General features: G+C 43.1%; 1 protein-coding gene across 1 annotated transcript in view; it reads left to right on the top strand.

Moving 5' to 3' along the window:
• suclg2 (succinate-CoA ligase GDP-forming subunit beta) overlaps positions 1-17918 on the top strand; it is a 131149-nt gene that overhangs the window by 53584 nt on the left and 59647 nt on the right. The window contains exons 5-9 of the mRNA XM_014133406.2: positions 1496-1648; positions 2132-2221; positions 7406-7502; positions 12958-13119; positions 14316-14458. Of these exons, the coding sequence (XP_013988881.1) occupies positions 1496-1648; positions 2132-2221; positions 7406-7502; positions 12958-13119; positions 14316-14458 (645 nt within the window). The remainder of the gene's footprint in view (positions 1-1495; positions 1649-2131; positions 2222-7405; positions 7503-12957; positions 13120-14315; positions 14459-17918) is intronic.

The raw sequence follows: 17918 nt of genomic DNA, 5'->3' as shown, positions 1-17918 counted from the left end.
TATTTGGTGTCGTGGTTCACTGCGATAAATAATACATGCGAGTCAGGGCCTCTCTGAGACCAAAGTGTTAGTCACGTAAACAACCATTTCCAAGTGCCGCTAACAAGCAGGAATATTATTTTCCTCACTCACACACTGCAGCCCACCCAAAAACACACTTCCAGGTAATGAACCCTTCTCGGCCTGTAGCGTGTGTTTTTCCCCTCTCTCTTGCTCTCTCTTTCTCTCTCTCTGCCTCTTTAGTGAAATGTGGCCTAGAGCTCCCCATTAACGCTTGTTTTCATTCCTGCCAGCCAGGCACAAACCTCGCTCTGCTCCTGCCCCTGCTGCAAAGTTTAGGAGACGTATCAAACTACTGTCACATTTGCCATTTTTATAGAAAGAGCTGGCGGGGAAGGCATTTCACTACCACAACACCAGGGCTGAGGGGAAAGAGAAATATACATACAAAAACTGTGAGAGCATTGTTGTGAGATGTCATTTCATATTGAAACGTTAGCTGCATTATCTATCCATAGCATGTCACCTGTTAGATGACTGACATAACACAATTTCTGAGATTTATTTTGTAAACTAAGCATATATTAATATACAATTTGTTAATTGCAGAAATGTATCATGATAAATGATCCCAGAGGATCATCTCTCCAGAATGCAGCCATGTGTCATGTATCACACACAAAAACCAGTACACACTTGATTAATTTCCCAAACGTGCAGACATTCACAGACAAGGGAGATATGATGCTACCTGCTGTTAGTGGCTGTTGTCGTAGGCCCTTTCAAAGCCCATCTCAGATTAGATTAGGCCTGGGATCAAAGTAATAAAGTAGCCAGAGAGCTGCAGTGATTGAACAGAACCCAGGCCTCTTAACATAGCCCTCTTTAACAGGCTGTAATTATATTGTCAAGCTCTGTTTCCCTGAATGAGAACCAGGAGTGAGCTGTCAGCCTGCCATTGTAACACGTCCCCTTCACTTCACTATACTGCAGCCATCCTCTCCAGACACAGAGCATTATCTCTACTGGCAGGACAGACCAGGGGTGGGGAGAGGGGCAGAAAGTGATAGAGGAGGAGGAGAGCATACTAGATGGAGAGAGGGGCAGAGAGAGCCAGTTCGATTGAGAGAAAGACCAGGAGAGGGTGGTAGTAGTGTGTAAAATAGATCAAGACTTTAAGCAGAGAGAGAAAGAGGGTTGTGTTATTGCCTGTTTCCATGGGACATGGAGAACATTCGTCCTCACGGAGTCCAAATAAACTCTGTCAAGTTAGGCCCAGGGAACTGATAACAAACAAACAACTCATCTCTATCCCTCTGTCTTGCCATCAATCTCTCTGTTGTCTCCATCTCCCAGCAGTGTGCTTCATTCCCAGTATAGCCTAGATTTAGAACCCATAGGTTCTCTGGGTTGTAATACTATGATCTGCTGTGTCTGTATCTGAGGCCAGTCTGTGATGTGAAGGTAGTAGACTGACTCTCTCCATACTGACCAGGTGATGGTGGCTGAAGCCCTGGACATCACCAGAGAGACCTATTTTGCCATCCTGATGGACCGAGCCTGCAACGGCCCTGTCATGGTGGGCAGTCCTCAGGGTGGGATGGACATAGAGGAGGTTGCCGACAAATCCCCAGAACTCATCTTTAAGGTACAGTACTGTGATCTCTGCAACAGCATATGTTACAAATGACTGAAGATGTTGACAAGGAACCTCTCACCATTCACTGTACTTGTGATCCAATAGCTTAACATCTCTTTGCATAAACTACAGTACAGACATCCCTAGTATCCCTGTACTTCCGTCACACCATGTTCTCTCTCTTTCTCTTTCTCTCTCTCTGTCTCTGTCTCTCTCTCTCTCTCTCTCTGTCTCTCTCTGTGTGTCTGATTGGCACAATGTATCCCTTGATAGAGAGATCCCTTCTCTATGTTAGAATCTCATCTCTACAAGAGCCTGATAATTATAAAGCCATCATTTCAGGCCCGGTTCTCCTTTCCTCACTACTGGCAGGTTTCCACCACTTAATTGCATATCGTGATTTAATATGAACATCCACTTTGTCAAATGACCGTCCAGTGTTTGAGTCTCCATTCTCTCTGCTTTCTCTTTCTCTGCTCTCGCGTACCACAGGAAGTTATAGATATTTTCGAGGGCGTGCGAGATGACCAGGCACTCCGCATGGCAGCTAATTTGGGTTTCAAAGGACCTCTGGAAAGACAGGTAATAGGCCCGACAATGCTCTCTGAGCCGCAGTGCAGAGAAGCAGAGTCGCGTACACACACACCAAAGACCCACAATACTGAACTCAGAGCTGATAAAACCGGATAGGACACTGCCTGTCTACTGGGCTCTTGCTGAATTACAAGGTTCATAGAACTCCATAACGTCCTTGTACAACAGACAAAGCTTTATAAGATCAAATTGCATTCGTCACGCACACAGTTAACAGCAGGTTTAATAGGTGCAGCGAAATGCTTGTGCTTGTTTATCGATATTGGGGGGGGTCCTCCCAAAATCATGAACAGACGTTGCTGATGATGCCAATTCTGGCCAGTGTAAACCGGGTCAGAGAGACACACAAAAAGACAAACCCCAAAATTCAAACGTGATATTAAAAGTTCTTCTCCAGTTCCTTTTAGAGCCTATTGTCTTGTAGCATCATATTGCTAATTTGCATTCCTATCCATGAGCACAGCAGCTTAAAGAATCGGATTTGTTCAGAATGTTAAATTGCAGAAAAGGTATACATGAAATGAACATACACAATTGTCTGAGAGGTACACCCTGTGTAATATGAGCCTGTCTTGATATTAAATAAACATTGATTTTAACAGCCTTGAGGAAATTAAAACAATTCTCTACATTCTTCCAACTGTGTCTTTAAAAGCACATTAGTTGCCACAGTATGTTTGATTCACTGCTAATTACAGTGGTTCTGGGTGTGGAATTGAGTGTTTGGTTAAATATCTTGGTTGCTTTGAAGAGTCTTGGTGACAAAGTGTGTGATTGTGTCTGTCTGTCTGTGAGTGTGTGGCAGAGAGCAGTGCTTACAATGTTTTCTGTCAGGCTGTTTTCCTCATCAAAAGAGCAGCTCGGTTCCAGGGACAGAGACATCAGTTCAACCCCTGATTCTTTGAAAAGAGGATTCATTCAAATGACAGCCTCTCCAATAATAATACTTCTCATTGTATGATAAGTGGCACAGTAGACACATTGTAACTCTCACTCAGAGCTAATGCATTAATATGCACATAAAGGCTTTATTATAGTAGTTGAATTGCTGTTTTTATTAGGCTTAGTCATGCATTCAATTATATAGCATACATAAGTACTATGATATGTGTATGTATGCATGCTTTTTTATATATATATATATATAAAAAAAAAAGCCTTTAGCTCATACTTTACAGTTGAAGTCGGAAGTTTACATACACCTTAGCCAAATGCATTTAAACTCAGTTTTTTCCAATTCCCGACATTTAATCCTAGTAAAAACTCCCTGTTAGGTCAGTTAGGATCTTGACTTTATTTTAAGAATGTTAAATGTCAGAATAATAGTAGAGAGAATAATTTATTTTAGCTTTTTTCTTTCATCACATTCCAAGTGGGTCAGAAGTTTACATATACTCAATTAGTATTTGGTAGCATTGCCTTTAAATTGTTTAACTTGGGTCAAATGTTTTGGGTAGCCTTCCACAAGCTTCCCACAATAAGTTGGGTGAATTTTGTCCCATTCCTCCTGACAGAGCTGGTGTAACTGAGTCAGGTTTGTAGGCCTCCTTGCTCACACACGCTTTTTCAGTTCTGCCCACAAATTTTCTATAGGATTGAGGTCAGGGCTTTGTGATGGCCACTCCAATACCTGGACTTTGTTGTTGTCCTTAAGCCATTTTGCCACAACTTTGGAAGTATGCTTGGGGTCATTGTCCATTTGGAAGACCCATTTGCGACCAAGCTTTAACTTCCTGACTGATGTCTTGAGATGTTGCTTCAATATATCCACATAATTTCAGTGGAGCAGTGGCTTCTTCCTTGCTGAGCGGCCTTTCAGGTTATGTCAATATCGGACTCATTTTACTGTGGATATAGATACTTTTGTAACTGTTTCTTCCAGCATCTTCACAAGGTCATTTGCTGTTGTTCTGGGATTGATTTGCACTTTTCACACCAAAGTACATTCATCTCTAGGAGACAGAACTGAGCGGTATGACGGCTACGTGGTTCCATGGTGTTTATACTTGCGTACTATTGTTTGTACAGATGAACGTGGTACCTTCAGGCGTTTGGAAATTGCTCCCAAGGATGAACCAGACTTGTGGAGGTCTACAATTTATTTTCTGAGGTCTTGGCTGATTTCTTTAGATTTTCTCATGATGTCAAGCAAAGAGGCACTGAGTTTGAAGGTAGGCCTTGAAATACATCCAAAGGTACACCTCCAATTGACTCAAATGATGTCGCCCTCCATTTGGGAAATCGGACCACAACTCTATCCTCCTGATTCCTGCTTACAAGCAAAAATTAAAGCAGGAAGCACTAGTGACTCGGGTCTATAAAAAAAGTGGTCAGATGAAGCAGATGCTAAACTACAGGACTGTTTTGCTATCACAGACTGGAACATGTTCTAGGATTCTTCCGATGGCATTGAGGAGTACACCACATCAGTCACTGGCTTTATCAATAAGTGCATCGAGGACGTCGTCCCCACAGTGACTGTACGTACATACCCCAACCAGAAACCATGGTTTACAGGCAACATCCGCACTGAGCTAAAGGGTAGAGCTGCCGCTTTCAAGGTGCGGGACTCTAACCCGGAAGCTTACAAGAAATCTTGCTATGCCCTGCGACAAACCATCAAACAGGCAAAGTGTCAATACAGGGCTAAGATTGAATCATACTACACCGGCTCCAACTCTCGTCTTTTGTGGCAGAGCTTGCAAACTATTACAGACTACGAAGGGAGCACAGCCACGAGCTGCCCAGTGACACGAGCCTACCAGACGAGCTAAATCACTTCTATGCTCGCTTCGAGGCAAGCAACACTGAGGCATGCATGAGAGCATCAGCTGTTCTGGACGACTGTGTGATCATGCTCTCTGTAGCCAACATGAGTAAGACCTTTAAACAGGTCAACATACACAAGGCTGCGAGGCCAGACAGATTACCAGGACGTGTGCTCTGGGCATGTGCTGACCATCTGGCAGGTGTCTTAACTGACATTTTCAACATGTCCCTGATTGAGTCTGTAATACCAACATATTTCAAGCAGACCACCATTGTCCCTGTGCCCAAGAACACAAAGGTAACCTGCCTAAATGACTACAGACCCGTAGCACTCACGTCCGTAGCCATGAAGTGCTTTGAAAGGTTAGTAATGGCACATCAACACCATTATCCCAGAAACCCTAGACCCACTCCAATTTGCATAACACCCCAACAGATCCACAGATGATGCAATCTCTCTTGCACTCCACACTGCCCTTTCCCACCTGGACAAAAGGAACACTTATGTGAGAAGGCTTTTCATTGACTACAGCTCAGCGTTCAACACCATAGTACCCTCAAAGCTCATCACTAAGCTAAGGTTCCTGGGACTAAACACCTCCCTCTGCAACTGGATCCTGGACTTCCTGACGGGCCGCCCCCAGGTGGTGAGGGTAGGTAGCAACACATCTGTCACGCTGATCTTCAACACTGGAGCTCCCCAGGGGTGCGTGCTCAGCCCCCTCCTGTACTGCCTGTTCACCCACGACTGCATGGCCAGACACGACTCCAACACCATCATTAAGTTTTCAGACAACTCAAAAGTGGTAGGCTGATCACCGACAACAACGAGACAGCCTATAGGGAGGAGGTCAGAGACCTGGCCCGGGTGGTGCCAGAATAACAACCTATCCCTCAACGTAACCAAGACTAAGGAGATGATTGTGGGCTACAGGAAAAGGAGGACCGAGCACGCCCCCATTCTCATCAACGGGGCTGTAGTGGAGCAGGTTGAGAGCTTCAAGTTCCTTTGCTGTCCACATCAACAACAAACTGGAATGGTCCGAACACACCAAGACAGTCGTGAAGAGGGCACGACATCTAAAAAGATTTGGCATGGGTCCTGAGATCCTCAAAAGGTTCTATAGCTGCAACATCGAGAGCATCCTGACTGGTTGCATCACTGCCTGGTACGGCAATTGCTTGGCCTCTGACCACAAGGCACTACAGAGGGTAGTGCGTACGGCCCAGTACATCACTGGGGCTAAGCTGCCTGCCATCCAGGACCTCTACACCAGGCGGTGTCAGAGGAAGGCCCTAAAAATTGTCAAAGACCCCAGCCACCCCAGTCATAGACTGTTCTCTCTACTACCGCATGGCAAGCGGTACCGGAGTGCCAAGTCTAGGACAAAAAGGCTTCTCAACAGTTTTTACCCCCAAGCCATAAGACTCCTGAACAGGTAATCAAATGGCTACCTGGACTATTTGCATTGTGCCCCCCCAACCCTACTTTTTACGCTGCTGCTACTCTGTTCATCATATATGCATAGTCACTTTAACTATACATTCATGTACATACTATCTCCAATTTAGCCGACCAACCAGTGCTCCCGCACATTGGCTAACCAGGCTCTCTGCATTTTGTCCCGGCACCCACCACCTGCCAACCCCTCTTTTACGCTACTGCTACTCTGTTCATCATATATGCATAGTCACTTTAACCATATCTACATGTACATACTACCTCAATCAGCCAGACTAACCGGTGTCTGTATGTAGCCTTGCTACTTTTATAGCCGCGCTACTGTATATAGCCTGTCTTTTTACTGTTTTATTTCTTTACCTACCTATTGTTCACATTATACCTTTTTTGCACTGTTGGTTAGAGCCTGTAAGTAAGCATTTCACTGTAAGGTCTACACCTGTTGTATTTGGTGCAGGTGACACAAACTTTGATTTGATTTGAATTAGCTTATCAGAAGCTTCTAAAGCCATGACATTTTCTGGAATTTTCGAATCTGTTTAAAGGCACAGTCAACTTAGCGTATGTAAACTTCTGACCCACTGGAATTGTGATAGTGAAATAATCTGTATTTTGTACAGTATGAGCTAAAGGCTTATTGAGTCGTGTTTAGTTCAATAATATTGGGTTGTCAGAACCCCTGAAAAAGTTGGTAATAAAATATTCAACACCTGCACACACGAGCGAACACACTCGCACACTAGGCTGAGAAGCAGGCCCGCCAAGGCCACTCCGTACCACGCACACACTCAATAAAACATGACAAAATCACCTTTTTACATGTGTTTAAAAGGTGATTTGCCATGTTTTATTTAGCGTGTGCGTGGTGCTGAGTGGGCTTGACGGGCCTGCTGTTCAGAGACGTATTGTTGGGTAATTACTGTCCTCTGTGGAACTCACAGGCTGCAGATCAGATTAAGAGGCTCTATGATCTGTTCCTGAAAGTCGACGCCACTCAAGTTGAAGTCAATCCTCTCGGAGAGACTCCCGAAGGACAAGGTAGGACCTTTTTCCTCTTTTTGGTGTCTACATATCAGAAGTTCTGTTTATCTGGGTCTGTCTATGTTTGTTCTCTCCCTCTTTTTCTCTCTCATTTGCTCTCTCACCATGGGAGTGTATTATGGGATTTTAGGTACTGTATATTGCAGCATAACACTATCCTGAATTAAATCCAAAACTAATTGCCTCTTGAGTAAAACTCAGACAGATAAACTGAGAGATGGTACAAGTCTGCTTCTCCACAACTTTCGATGCATTGTTATGAAACAAGTTCTTGTTATAGGTCTGGTTCATCAGAGAGTGACAAGAAAATAACATATTGTAGCTTAGTATAATAATTGCTTATGAATATTGATGAGAGGTCTATTAATTTGTTGTGTACAACCAAGCTGTACTAGCAAGGCAGAGGCAGTGTTTCTGTAGACTCACATTGAAAGTAGATCAACTTCATTTTGTACATATTCAACGAGGGAAGGGAATCAAGTACCATGGATGTCTGTTTTTCAGTCGAGTTTAAACAACAAACCACAGTACTGAAGAACATCACAGTAGGCAGAAAGTTACTGCATGTCTTTTCCCACTTTGGTCTATTATTTTTACTTTCATTTCAGTGTAGCTGAACGCTCGTCACCAGAGGGACGGTAAAACCAAATTACTGTTCATCTCTGAAAATGTACTACAGTGTTAATTCGTGAACAAAAATAGTGACCAAAATATTTGTCAAACACCTATTTTTCAGGGGCAATTGATGAGACTATAACTTACTAAATAGACACAAAAAAATATAACTAAACTAAAGTTGACTAAAACGAGCCAAAATTATCTCTGTGACAAAAATTGGACTCGTAAGTGGACTGAACAAGAGTTTTTGGAGAGATTGAGAGCTTTTCAGTGATAAGCACAATTAATATTAGCAGCACAGATGCGCAGCGCAGTTTCGTTAAGTGGGAAGGACAAGTCACACCCGGCAAACACAGCCTACATCAGGTGGTGAGCAGGGAGGGAGCAAGCAATGAGTGTGGGCAGACAGGTTCCGCCACGGCTCTGTCTCTGATTATACATATTATACATATTATACATATGTACATACATACATATTATTATTTGACCATGCTGGTCATTTATGAACATTTGAACATCTAGGCCATGTGCTGTTATAATCTCCACCCGGCACAGCCAGAAGAGGACTGGCCACCCCTCATAGCCTGGTTCCTCTCTAGGTTTCTTCCTAGGTTTTGGCCTTTCTAGGGAGTTTTTCCTAGCCACCGTGCTTCTACACCTGCATTGCTTGCTGTTTGGGGTTTTAGGCTGGGTTTCTGTACAGCACTTTGAGATATCAGCTGACGACTCTCTTGCTTCACCTTAGCTAACCAGTTACCACTAGCCATTTAGTTAGCTACCCTTTGTCTGGTTAAGAAACATAAGTTGCTTTTACGAAATTAGTAACAGAAGCAGAATTGAGTTGAATAGTAAAACAACAGTCTAGCTAGGTTTTTCTCTCCCTTGAGTAGGCTATAGAAAAGTAGGCTATAGAAAAGTAGGCTATAGAAAAGTAGGCTGTCTTTAAATTTGTAGTCTCGCTCAACTCTCCCACTTTTACCACTGCATTTCATATACAAGTTCTGTATTCTAGACTCCCTCTTTTCTTCAGAGAAAACGTTTTAATTGTAGCCCTTAGGCTACCGTTCAAAAGACATGTCCCATAATACCGGCACTACATTGTTTGTCTTTCTAACATGCATCGCGGGCCATTCTTAAACTAGGCTACTTGCGGACCGGCCCGTTAGTCATTTGTTTAGGCTGCACCAAATAGTTTTATAACTAAACCAAGATAAACCACAGCCTGTTATTTCCAATGGTAGCAGAACAAGCAAGGAGGTGGGCAGAGCCAAGCACGAGCTAGCGATATCCTATTGGCGCGTTCTGGCTTGTATTTGCATATTTCCGTTATGGAATGCCGAATCTCGGTTACCCAGAAGTAAAATTATATTGTGAAAATGTGTAATTTCCTGTTTTACTTCTGGGGGGAATTACATTGACAATTGTGATTACCTTCGTGCAAAGGAAGGAAGAGAAATCTCCTTCCTGGCAAACGGAAACTCTTGGCCTAACCCTTCGCCCAATCCTGACTCGTCCAAATAATCAAAGACGAAAACCCAAAACCAGGAATTACTGCTGCTGGTAATCACATAATTCTACATGAGCCTGGACAGATTCTCGCCGTTTCATCTGTCCATGAGAATCTGTGAATCCTATTCTGTGAAGTGCGTCTTTGCAATAACGCCATTTTTTTAAACTTTGGAAAAGGGTAAAGTCTACAAAACTTTGTCCATTCTGGTCGTAACAGATTCTACACTGAGCAAAAATAAATACGCAACATGCAACATTTTCTGAGTTACTGAGTTACAGTGCATTTAAGGAAATCAGTCACTTGAAGTACATTCATTAGGCCCTAATCTAGGGATTTCACATGCCTGTGAATACAGATATGCATCTGTTGGTCACTGATACCTTAAATCAAAGGTAGGGGCATGGATCAGAAAACCAGTCAGTATCTGGTGTGACCAACATTTGCCTCATGCAGCGCGACACATCTTCTCATAGAGTTGATCGTGGCCTGTAGAATGTTGTCCCACACCACTTCAGTAGCTGTGCAAATTTTCTGGATATTGGCAGGAACTGGAAAAGGCTGTTGTACATGTCAATCCAGAGCATCCCAAACATGCTCAATGGGTGACATGTCTGGTGAGTATGCAGGCCATGGAAGAACTGGGACATGTTCAGCTTCTAGGTATTGTGTACAGATCCTTGCGACATGGAGCAGTGCATTCATTACCTTGCTGAAACGTGAGGTGATGGTGGCAGATGAATAGCACGACAATAGGCCTCAGGATATCGTCACGGTATCTCTGCATTCAAATTCCCGTCAATAAAATACAATTGTGTTTGTTGTCTGTAGCTTATGCTTGCCTATATCATAACCCCACCACCACCATGGGGTACTCTGTTCACAATTGACATCAGCAAACCGCTCGCCCACATGACACCATACACGCTATCTGAGCACACTTCTCCAGCGTGCCAGTGGCCATCGAAGGTAAGCATTTGCCCACTGAAGTCTGTTATGCCATCGAACTGTAGTCAGGTCAAGACCCTGGCGAGGACGCCGAACAGTTTGGTCAGAAATTCTTTGGTTGTGAAACCCCACAGTTTCATCAGCTGTCCGGGTAGCTGGTCTCAGACGATCCTGCAGGTGAAGAAGCCTGATGTGGAGGTCCTGGGCTGCCGTGGTTACATGTGGTCTGCGGTTGTGAGCCTGGTTGGACACACTGCCACCATCTTTAAAATGTTGGAGGTGGCTTTTGGTAGAGAAATTAACATTCAATTCTGTGGCAACAGCTCTGGTGGACATTCCTGCAGTCAGCATGCCAATTGCATTGTCCCTCAAAACGTGAGACATCTATTGCGTTGTGTTGTGAAACAAAAAAAAACGATCCCCAGCACAAGATGCACTTGTGTAATGATCATGCTATTTAATCAGCTTCTTAATATTCCAAACCTGTGAGGTGGACTATCTTGGCAAAGGAGAAATACTTACTAACAGGGATGTAAACAAATGTGTGGACAAAATTTTAGAGAAACTTTTTGTGCTTATGGAACATTCTGGCATCTTTTATTTCAGCTCATGAAACATGGGACCAGCACTTTACATATTGCATTTATATTTGTGTTCAGTGGTGTATCCACAGATGGAACAAGGTGTAGCCACAGATAGAACAATGCGCCCGATGTTTCAAAGGACACAATGTTTTGGAATGTTCAGATAGCATATTTCTATGTAGAACAAACGTGTCTCTCTCTCTTGGTCTCTGCATTTGTGTGTGTCTGTTTGTTTTGTATGTAATGTGCATCTTCTATGTAGGCTGAATTATGAATTTACATGGCCAGATAATTCTTATATAATATGTTTGTCATTTTTCTGCTGTTGGGAAGAGAATAGGATGTTATGCAGAAATGTTGGTAGGCTATGTATATTTGTGCACATGGAAGTCAGTGATTGTTTACTATAGGTTAATGAAGCAATACAAATGTGATGTGACTAAAATGGCCCACTGTTTTTTGCCATTTTGACGACTAGACTAAATCATTATTCAAATGACTATAATGACTAAGACTAGACAGAAAAGAGTGTCAAAAGGAACACTGTTATACTGAAGTTGGTTACATACAGCAGCTCCAGGAGTCTCTACTTAGCTGCTGTTGAAGTTTGTTTCCCATTTATTTTGTTTCCCCCTAGTGTGTGTGTGGGGGGGCTGTGTGTGGGGGGGGGGCTGTGTGTGTGTGTGGGGGGTTTGGGGGGGGCTGTGTGTGTGGGGCTGTGTGTGGGGGGGGGGCTGTGTGTGTGTGTGTGGGGGGGGCTGTGTGTGTGTGTGTGGGGGGGGCTGTGTGTGTGTGTGTGGGGGGGGGGCTGTGTGTGTGTGTGTGGGGGGGGGGCTGTGTGTGTGTGTGTGGGGGGGCTGTGTGTGTGTGGGGGGGCTGTGTGTGTGTGTGTGTGGGGGGCTGTGTGTGGGGGGGGGGCTGTGTGTGTGTGTGGGGGGGCTGTGTGTGTGTGTGTGGGGGGGGGCTGTGTGTGTGTGTGGGGGGGGCTGTGTGTGTGTGTGTGTGTGGGGGGGGCTGTGTGTGTGTGTGTGTGGGGGGGGGGCTGTGTGTGTGTGTGGGGGGGGGGCTGTGTGTGTGTGTGGGGGGGGGGCTGTGTGGGGGGGCTGTGTGTGTGTGGGGGGGGGCTGTGTGTGTGTGGGGGGGCTGTGTGTGTGGGGGGGGGCTGTGTGTGTGTGTGGGGCTGTCTGTTTGTGTCACGTCACCTTTATTACTCTTGGGAGCTTCAGCCCAGGTAGTATTTCAGAGATGAGCCATTACATAGTGAATTTACCGTTGGTTCCATGGGGACCCCGTGTACCAGTACTGCCATTTGTCCTCCAGGCTGTTATAGAGTATTGATAGATGAAGGCTTCAGTCACCCTTGTGTAAATGGTCGTGGTATATAGTGGGCCTTACAAAGTACAAATCCACAAGGAGCACACCTCAGGATTTCAGCCCTGCAATGCTAAGAAACCTGAAGTAGATCCACTGATAATCAACCCTTAATGAAAATCTGAAGTAAATACTTTGCTTGCAGTTAACATTTAGCTTAGTTTCTTTGAACTGCACCTTGTGAAGTGTAAAAGCAATATATTCTCCCTTAGAGGCACTGTCAAATACATAAACATGAGCTTCACCATTACAAATACTGAAGTAATTAAGTCTAGTAGGATGAGGTCACTTGCCACATTTTATTTAAAACATTTTATTGAGTTTGTTAGAAATGTTAATTACATTTCCATTTCATATCCTCATCTATTTGTCTTCCTATTTATGTTTCTCTCTCTGTCTTCTCTTTCTCGCTCCCTTCTTTCAGTGGTGTGCTTTGATGCCAAGATCAACTTTGACGATAACGCAGAGTTCCGTCAAAAAGCCGTCTTTGCCATGGACGACATGTCAGAGAGCGATCCTACAGAGACCGAGGCAGCCAAATGGGACCTCAAGTACATTGGCTTGGATGGAAACATTGCCTGCTTTGGTGAGTTCTGGTTTATGGCTGTCCACTGTCCACACACATGCATGTTCTATGCATTTAGCCATGGCTAACCCACACCAACTGGAATGGAGTTTTTTTGGCTGGGCCGACTGGGCTCCTCTCCAGTCCAAATTAACAACCAGCTTTCTAACGACTCCAGAAGGAGGACGCTGTAACCAATTCTTTCTAATTAGCCATAATAATAAAAAGTCTCCAGTGAGCTGGATTGTTAGCATTCTCATTATAGGTCTCCCCTGTCATAAATCAAAGCTTTATAATGTAATTCTGGGATGCTAGGGAGTATCTCCTGGTTTCCCTGCAGCCTCATAAACGCTGTGGCAGTAAGAGCACGGTTAGTGCCTCTTTCCTGTGTCCAGCCTTTCCTACAGGACAACAGCTCAGAGCTGATGGGCTCCTTAAAAGCTCTGTAACCCACCAAAGTGACAGCTGTTAAAACCAGTTTCCTTTTATTGAGACTTCTGTAGGGGCGCTTGCCAGGATGCAGGCTTAGCGCTGATAACCCAAATGAGGTAAGACATTTATAGAGAGGCGTGTTGGCTTCAGCAGGAAGCGGCTGAATCACTTGGCTCCCTGGCAACACAGCACCAAGAAGCCCAGCGGGATAGGGATGCTCTCATTAGGCTGCCTGATAATACGGGCCAACACTAGTGCGACAGAACTTCTTTTAATCAACACTTGCTTTCTGAAGTCAAGAGTGTTGCCGTAATCACGTTTCCCTCCGCTTCTCAACTTCTTCAAGTGTTAAGTATCCTCATTAGACGAGTTTTAACATTTGACCTCTTAAAGCTTTAAATTCTCTAAAGATTATTTGTTATTCCCTCTTCATTAGATCATTTACTCATTGATTTCACTGTGCGCTCTTATGTTTTTGTTTTAATGATTGTATTAGGTAATGTTTATTGTAATTAAATCCCAACTACTTTTCAATGTCACAGTTTTCTCTCAAGGGTTTATGTTTGAATTCTCAACTTCATTTTGACTAATGTGGGAAATCTAACTTCATTGGAGTATGGAGGGGAAGAACTATTATAAGAGTTCCGGTATCATCGATTGTCATCTAACTTTGCGATGAGCACAGCAACTATTTTGAAGGGATGCTTTAAAGGGCCTTCTCTTTTTTCTGAGACCAGTAACACCTTTCTTTGTGGTTTAATTTCACCTTTGACCTGCCATTACAGTGAATGGGGCTGGACTGGCTATGGCCACGTGTGACATCATCGACCTCCATGGAGGGAAGCCGGCCAACTTCCTAGACCTGGGAGGAGGAGTGAAGGAGAAACAGGTTTACGAGGCCTTCAAACTGCTCACTGCCGACCCCAAGGTAGGAGCACATTTTATCCTTCAAACTGCTCTAAGATAGGACCACACTTCAAGCTTCAAGCTGCTCTAAGATAGGACCACACTTCAAGCTTCAAACTACCAAAAGATGTAGGACCACATGTTATATAATGGTGCTGGGGAGAGGAGTTGTACTGCCTAAAGACCGAGAACAAAGCTTATTCACAATGCTACAGTAGCTAGTTCTATACCAAATTGTCAGTTGCTCTCAGAGAGCCAACACACTGTTCCAAGAACCTGTTGAATTCCCCGTTTATGTCAGCTGCTCAACACTTTACCCAAGCGATTCTGTAAATCTCTGTTGCTGCTTCCTTTGTGTGTGTGGTTGTTTAACCATGAGTCCTGTCAAAGCTCCTTACCTCTACGGGGTCAGTGTACCTATACTGGGACGGTTGATGCTAACGTGCGCCAATGTGACCGGATTGACATTGTAAGTAACAGCAAACTTTCCAGGACATAGACTTGTCTGATATGGGCAGAAAGCTTAAATAATTGTTAATCTAACTGCACTATCCAATTTACAGTTGCTATTACAGTGAAAAAATACCCTGCTATTGTTCGAGGAGCGTGCACAACAACAACAAAACTTTTATCACGGCAACTGGTTTGATACATTCACCTCTGAAGGTAAATAATGTACTTACATTCAGTAATCTTGCTCTGATTTGTCATCCTGAGGGTCCCAGAGATAAAATGTAGCATAGTTTAAAAAAAATAAAATGTTTATATTAAAATGTAGGAACTGGGTTCTACAGGTTGAACCCCTGCTGTCTCTGGCTCCACACCCACCCCGCCCGGCCATCTAGATGTGTGAAAGTTAGTGTATAAGCAAATGATCCATCATGTATGACATTCCTGGGAGAGTGTAAACTTCAATTTTGTATTACCATATCATTTTTTGTATTTTCTCTATAGTTATGTACTTGAAAATGTATCAATTGACCAGTGCAATGCTTCACTGGATCAATCTGAAACTTTGCACACACACTGCTGCCATCTAGTGTCCAAAATCTAAATTGCGCCTAAACTGTAATATTATATTATGGCCTTTCTCTTGCATTTCAAAGATAATGAAAAAGAAAACACTTTCTTTTTTTTGTATTATCTTTTTACCAGCTCTAATGTGTTATTATCATATATTAAGTTCACATTTACACAAACATCAGTGTTTCCTTTCAAATGGTATCAAGAATATACATATCCTTGCTTCAGGTCCTGAGCTACAGGCAGTTAGATTTGTGTATTTCATTTTTGGCGAAAATTGAAAAAAGGGTCCGATCCTGAAGAGGTTTGAAGGCTTTATCTAGTTGGTTAGACACAAGTCCACCTTTTGTAACAAAGACACAACATTCATTAGTGGGTTTGGCACCAACAGCCATGTTTCTCTCAGAGATGTGGTATTAGATATCATCTCCTAATATAATGCCATGGTATTATTGACTGTTGTGATGAATTGCAGCTCCGCAGCCACAATGAAACAAGCCTTTTAATGACTGCCGTCAGTCTTCTCCCAATGCAGAACGCCAACCCGTTACTGTACATCCCTGGTGGACATAATGGCCGGAACCTCACAGGAAAAGATGTGGCACTGGCACCTTGACTCTCTTTACGACTGTGGAATCCTAAATGATCAGATTACCAATAGTTATGCAGCAAACAGTTGGAGGCTTGTAACTATGCCGCAGTGCTGGTTGTGTTGACACTCATCACAGCACTAATTCCCTGTTTGCCATGACTTCACTTTGTTGTTTTTCTCCCAGTCTATTTGACAGCCTAGTTGTCTTCATATGTGTCATAGAACAGCGTTAAATACGGGTTCCTGCTATCCATTGTTGAGTAGGCCAGTTTACCACACATGTTTTTAATACATCAAAGATGAAGGACATTGAGAACAAAGGGCATATAGACATGATGTGGCATTTCTACATAAATATGCATAAATCTGGCGTGATACTCATTGCAATACACAAGTCACTTGAATAACATTACTTTGCTTCACTTCAGTTTCATGTAGTAGCTTCAATAGTTGACTATTTCCTTTGTAGCTATAGGCTAAATCAGACACTAGCCTAGTTCTGCCTTTTGGTTTTGAGGGCTCCAGTCACGCACACATACCAGAGATGAATTTTAAAGAGGTGCAAGCAAAACACTCCAGCTGATGTATTGTCCCATTCAGATATCCACAGTGTATTTATCATTGTGGGCCCTGCATGAATTCATCAAGGTGTCGTAAAAATAGAATAGAATAACAGGAGAGAAAACAGCGGGAGAAGTGTTTCTCACTCCTCCGATGCGGTGTGATCAAATTAATCCATTATGATGTCAAACCAGGTCATAATAGAGATGAATTTGCGGGGGAAACCGAGACAGCTTTTAAAGACTGCATTACACTTCCCAATTATTCTTGCATAGGAAGTCGTTTTCTCTTTATTCTGTCTTCAATTCAAAGCCAAAACCCCAGAGTAAAGGCAGTAGCTACCTGTCCCTCCTCCAGCAGTATAGAGACGAGACACAGGCCCTCCCTTATGGGGGGGAAAAAGAGAGAGGATTGATATTACTCTGTGTACTGACATTTGCATTTCATACAGGGATTTGGAGACTCGTCAGATCTGTGGAGAGAATGTTAATTATTAGATTCCTGCATGATGAAAATCCTATTTTGCATTTTTCTTTTCATAATTTCCAAACTTTTAAGTACTAAGATTTCCTGCAACTCAGTTCCATTTAGGCCTAGACTGTAAACAACTTGAGGCAGAGAGAGGCTATTGAGTGAGAATCAATAGCTTGCAATGCTCAGGATGCACACCTTTTGTTAAATGTTTGAAATGTGTCCATTATACTGAATCAGGTACTTGAAAGCATACTTGTCATGACTGACTCAATATTCATGCTTACAATGGACTTTTTCATTTTTTATTTGCTTTGGGATTGAAGATGTTGACTCATTCCAACTTTTCCATGAAATGTTAATCAGGAGTGGAGTGTTTATTTTGCCATATTAAATACATCAACTCAAAAGCCTCGTACTTGACATCCAACAATTTCCTTGAGTTTTGGTGTAGTGTGAGATGCCTAACAGTGACAGAAGACTAGCTGTATACACATTTTCACTAGTTCAGCAGTAAGGCGATTCCATGGTAACAGAGTGATGCTGAGACTCAGATTTTTCACTTTAAAGGGTATGCCAAACAAATATCAATGATTTCAAAGTTAAACAAACCATACAAGGACTACTTGAACATTTTACTAAAACATATTTAATTAAAGAACAATGCAGATGCAACGTTTGGTAACAGAATGATGGTTTGTGCCGTTGGTGCCATCACACATTGTTTGACATACATTTTAAAGTGAAAAATCGGCATCATTTTGTTACCATGGAATTGGAAAGTATTATACATTTACTACAACCTACTACAGTATGTCTCTGGGGAAGCTGATGC

This window comes from Salmo salar, chromosome ssa12 (genome assembly GCF_905237065.1).
Source record: "Salmo salar chromosome ssa12, Ssal_v3.1, whole genome shotgun sequence".
NCBI classification, from domain to species: domain Eukaryota; kingdom Metazoa; phylum Chordata; class Actinopteri; order Salmoniformes; family Salmonidae; genus Salmo; species Salmo salar.
Note: the sequence above shows the minus strand (reverse complement) of the source record. Positions and strands in the feature narration are given on the sequence as shown.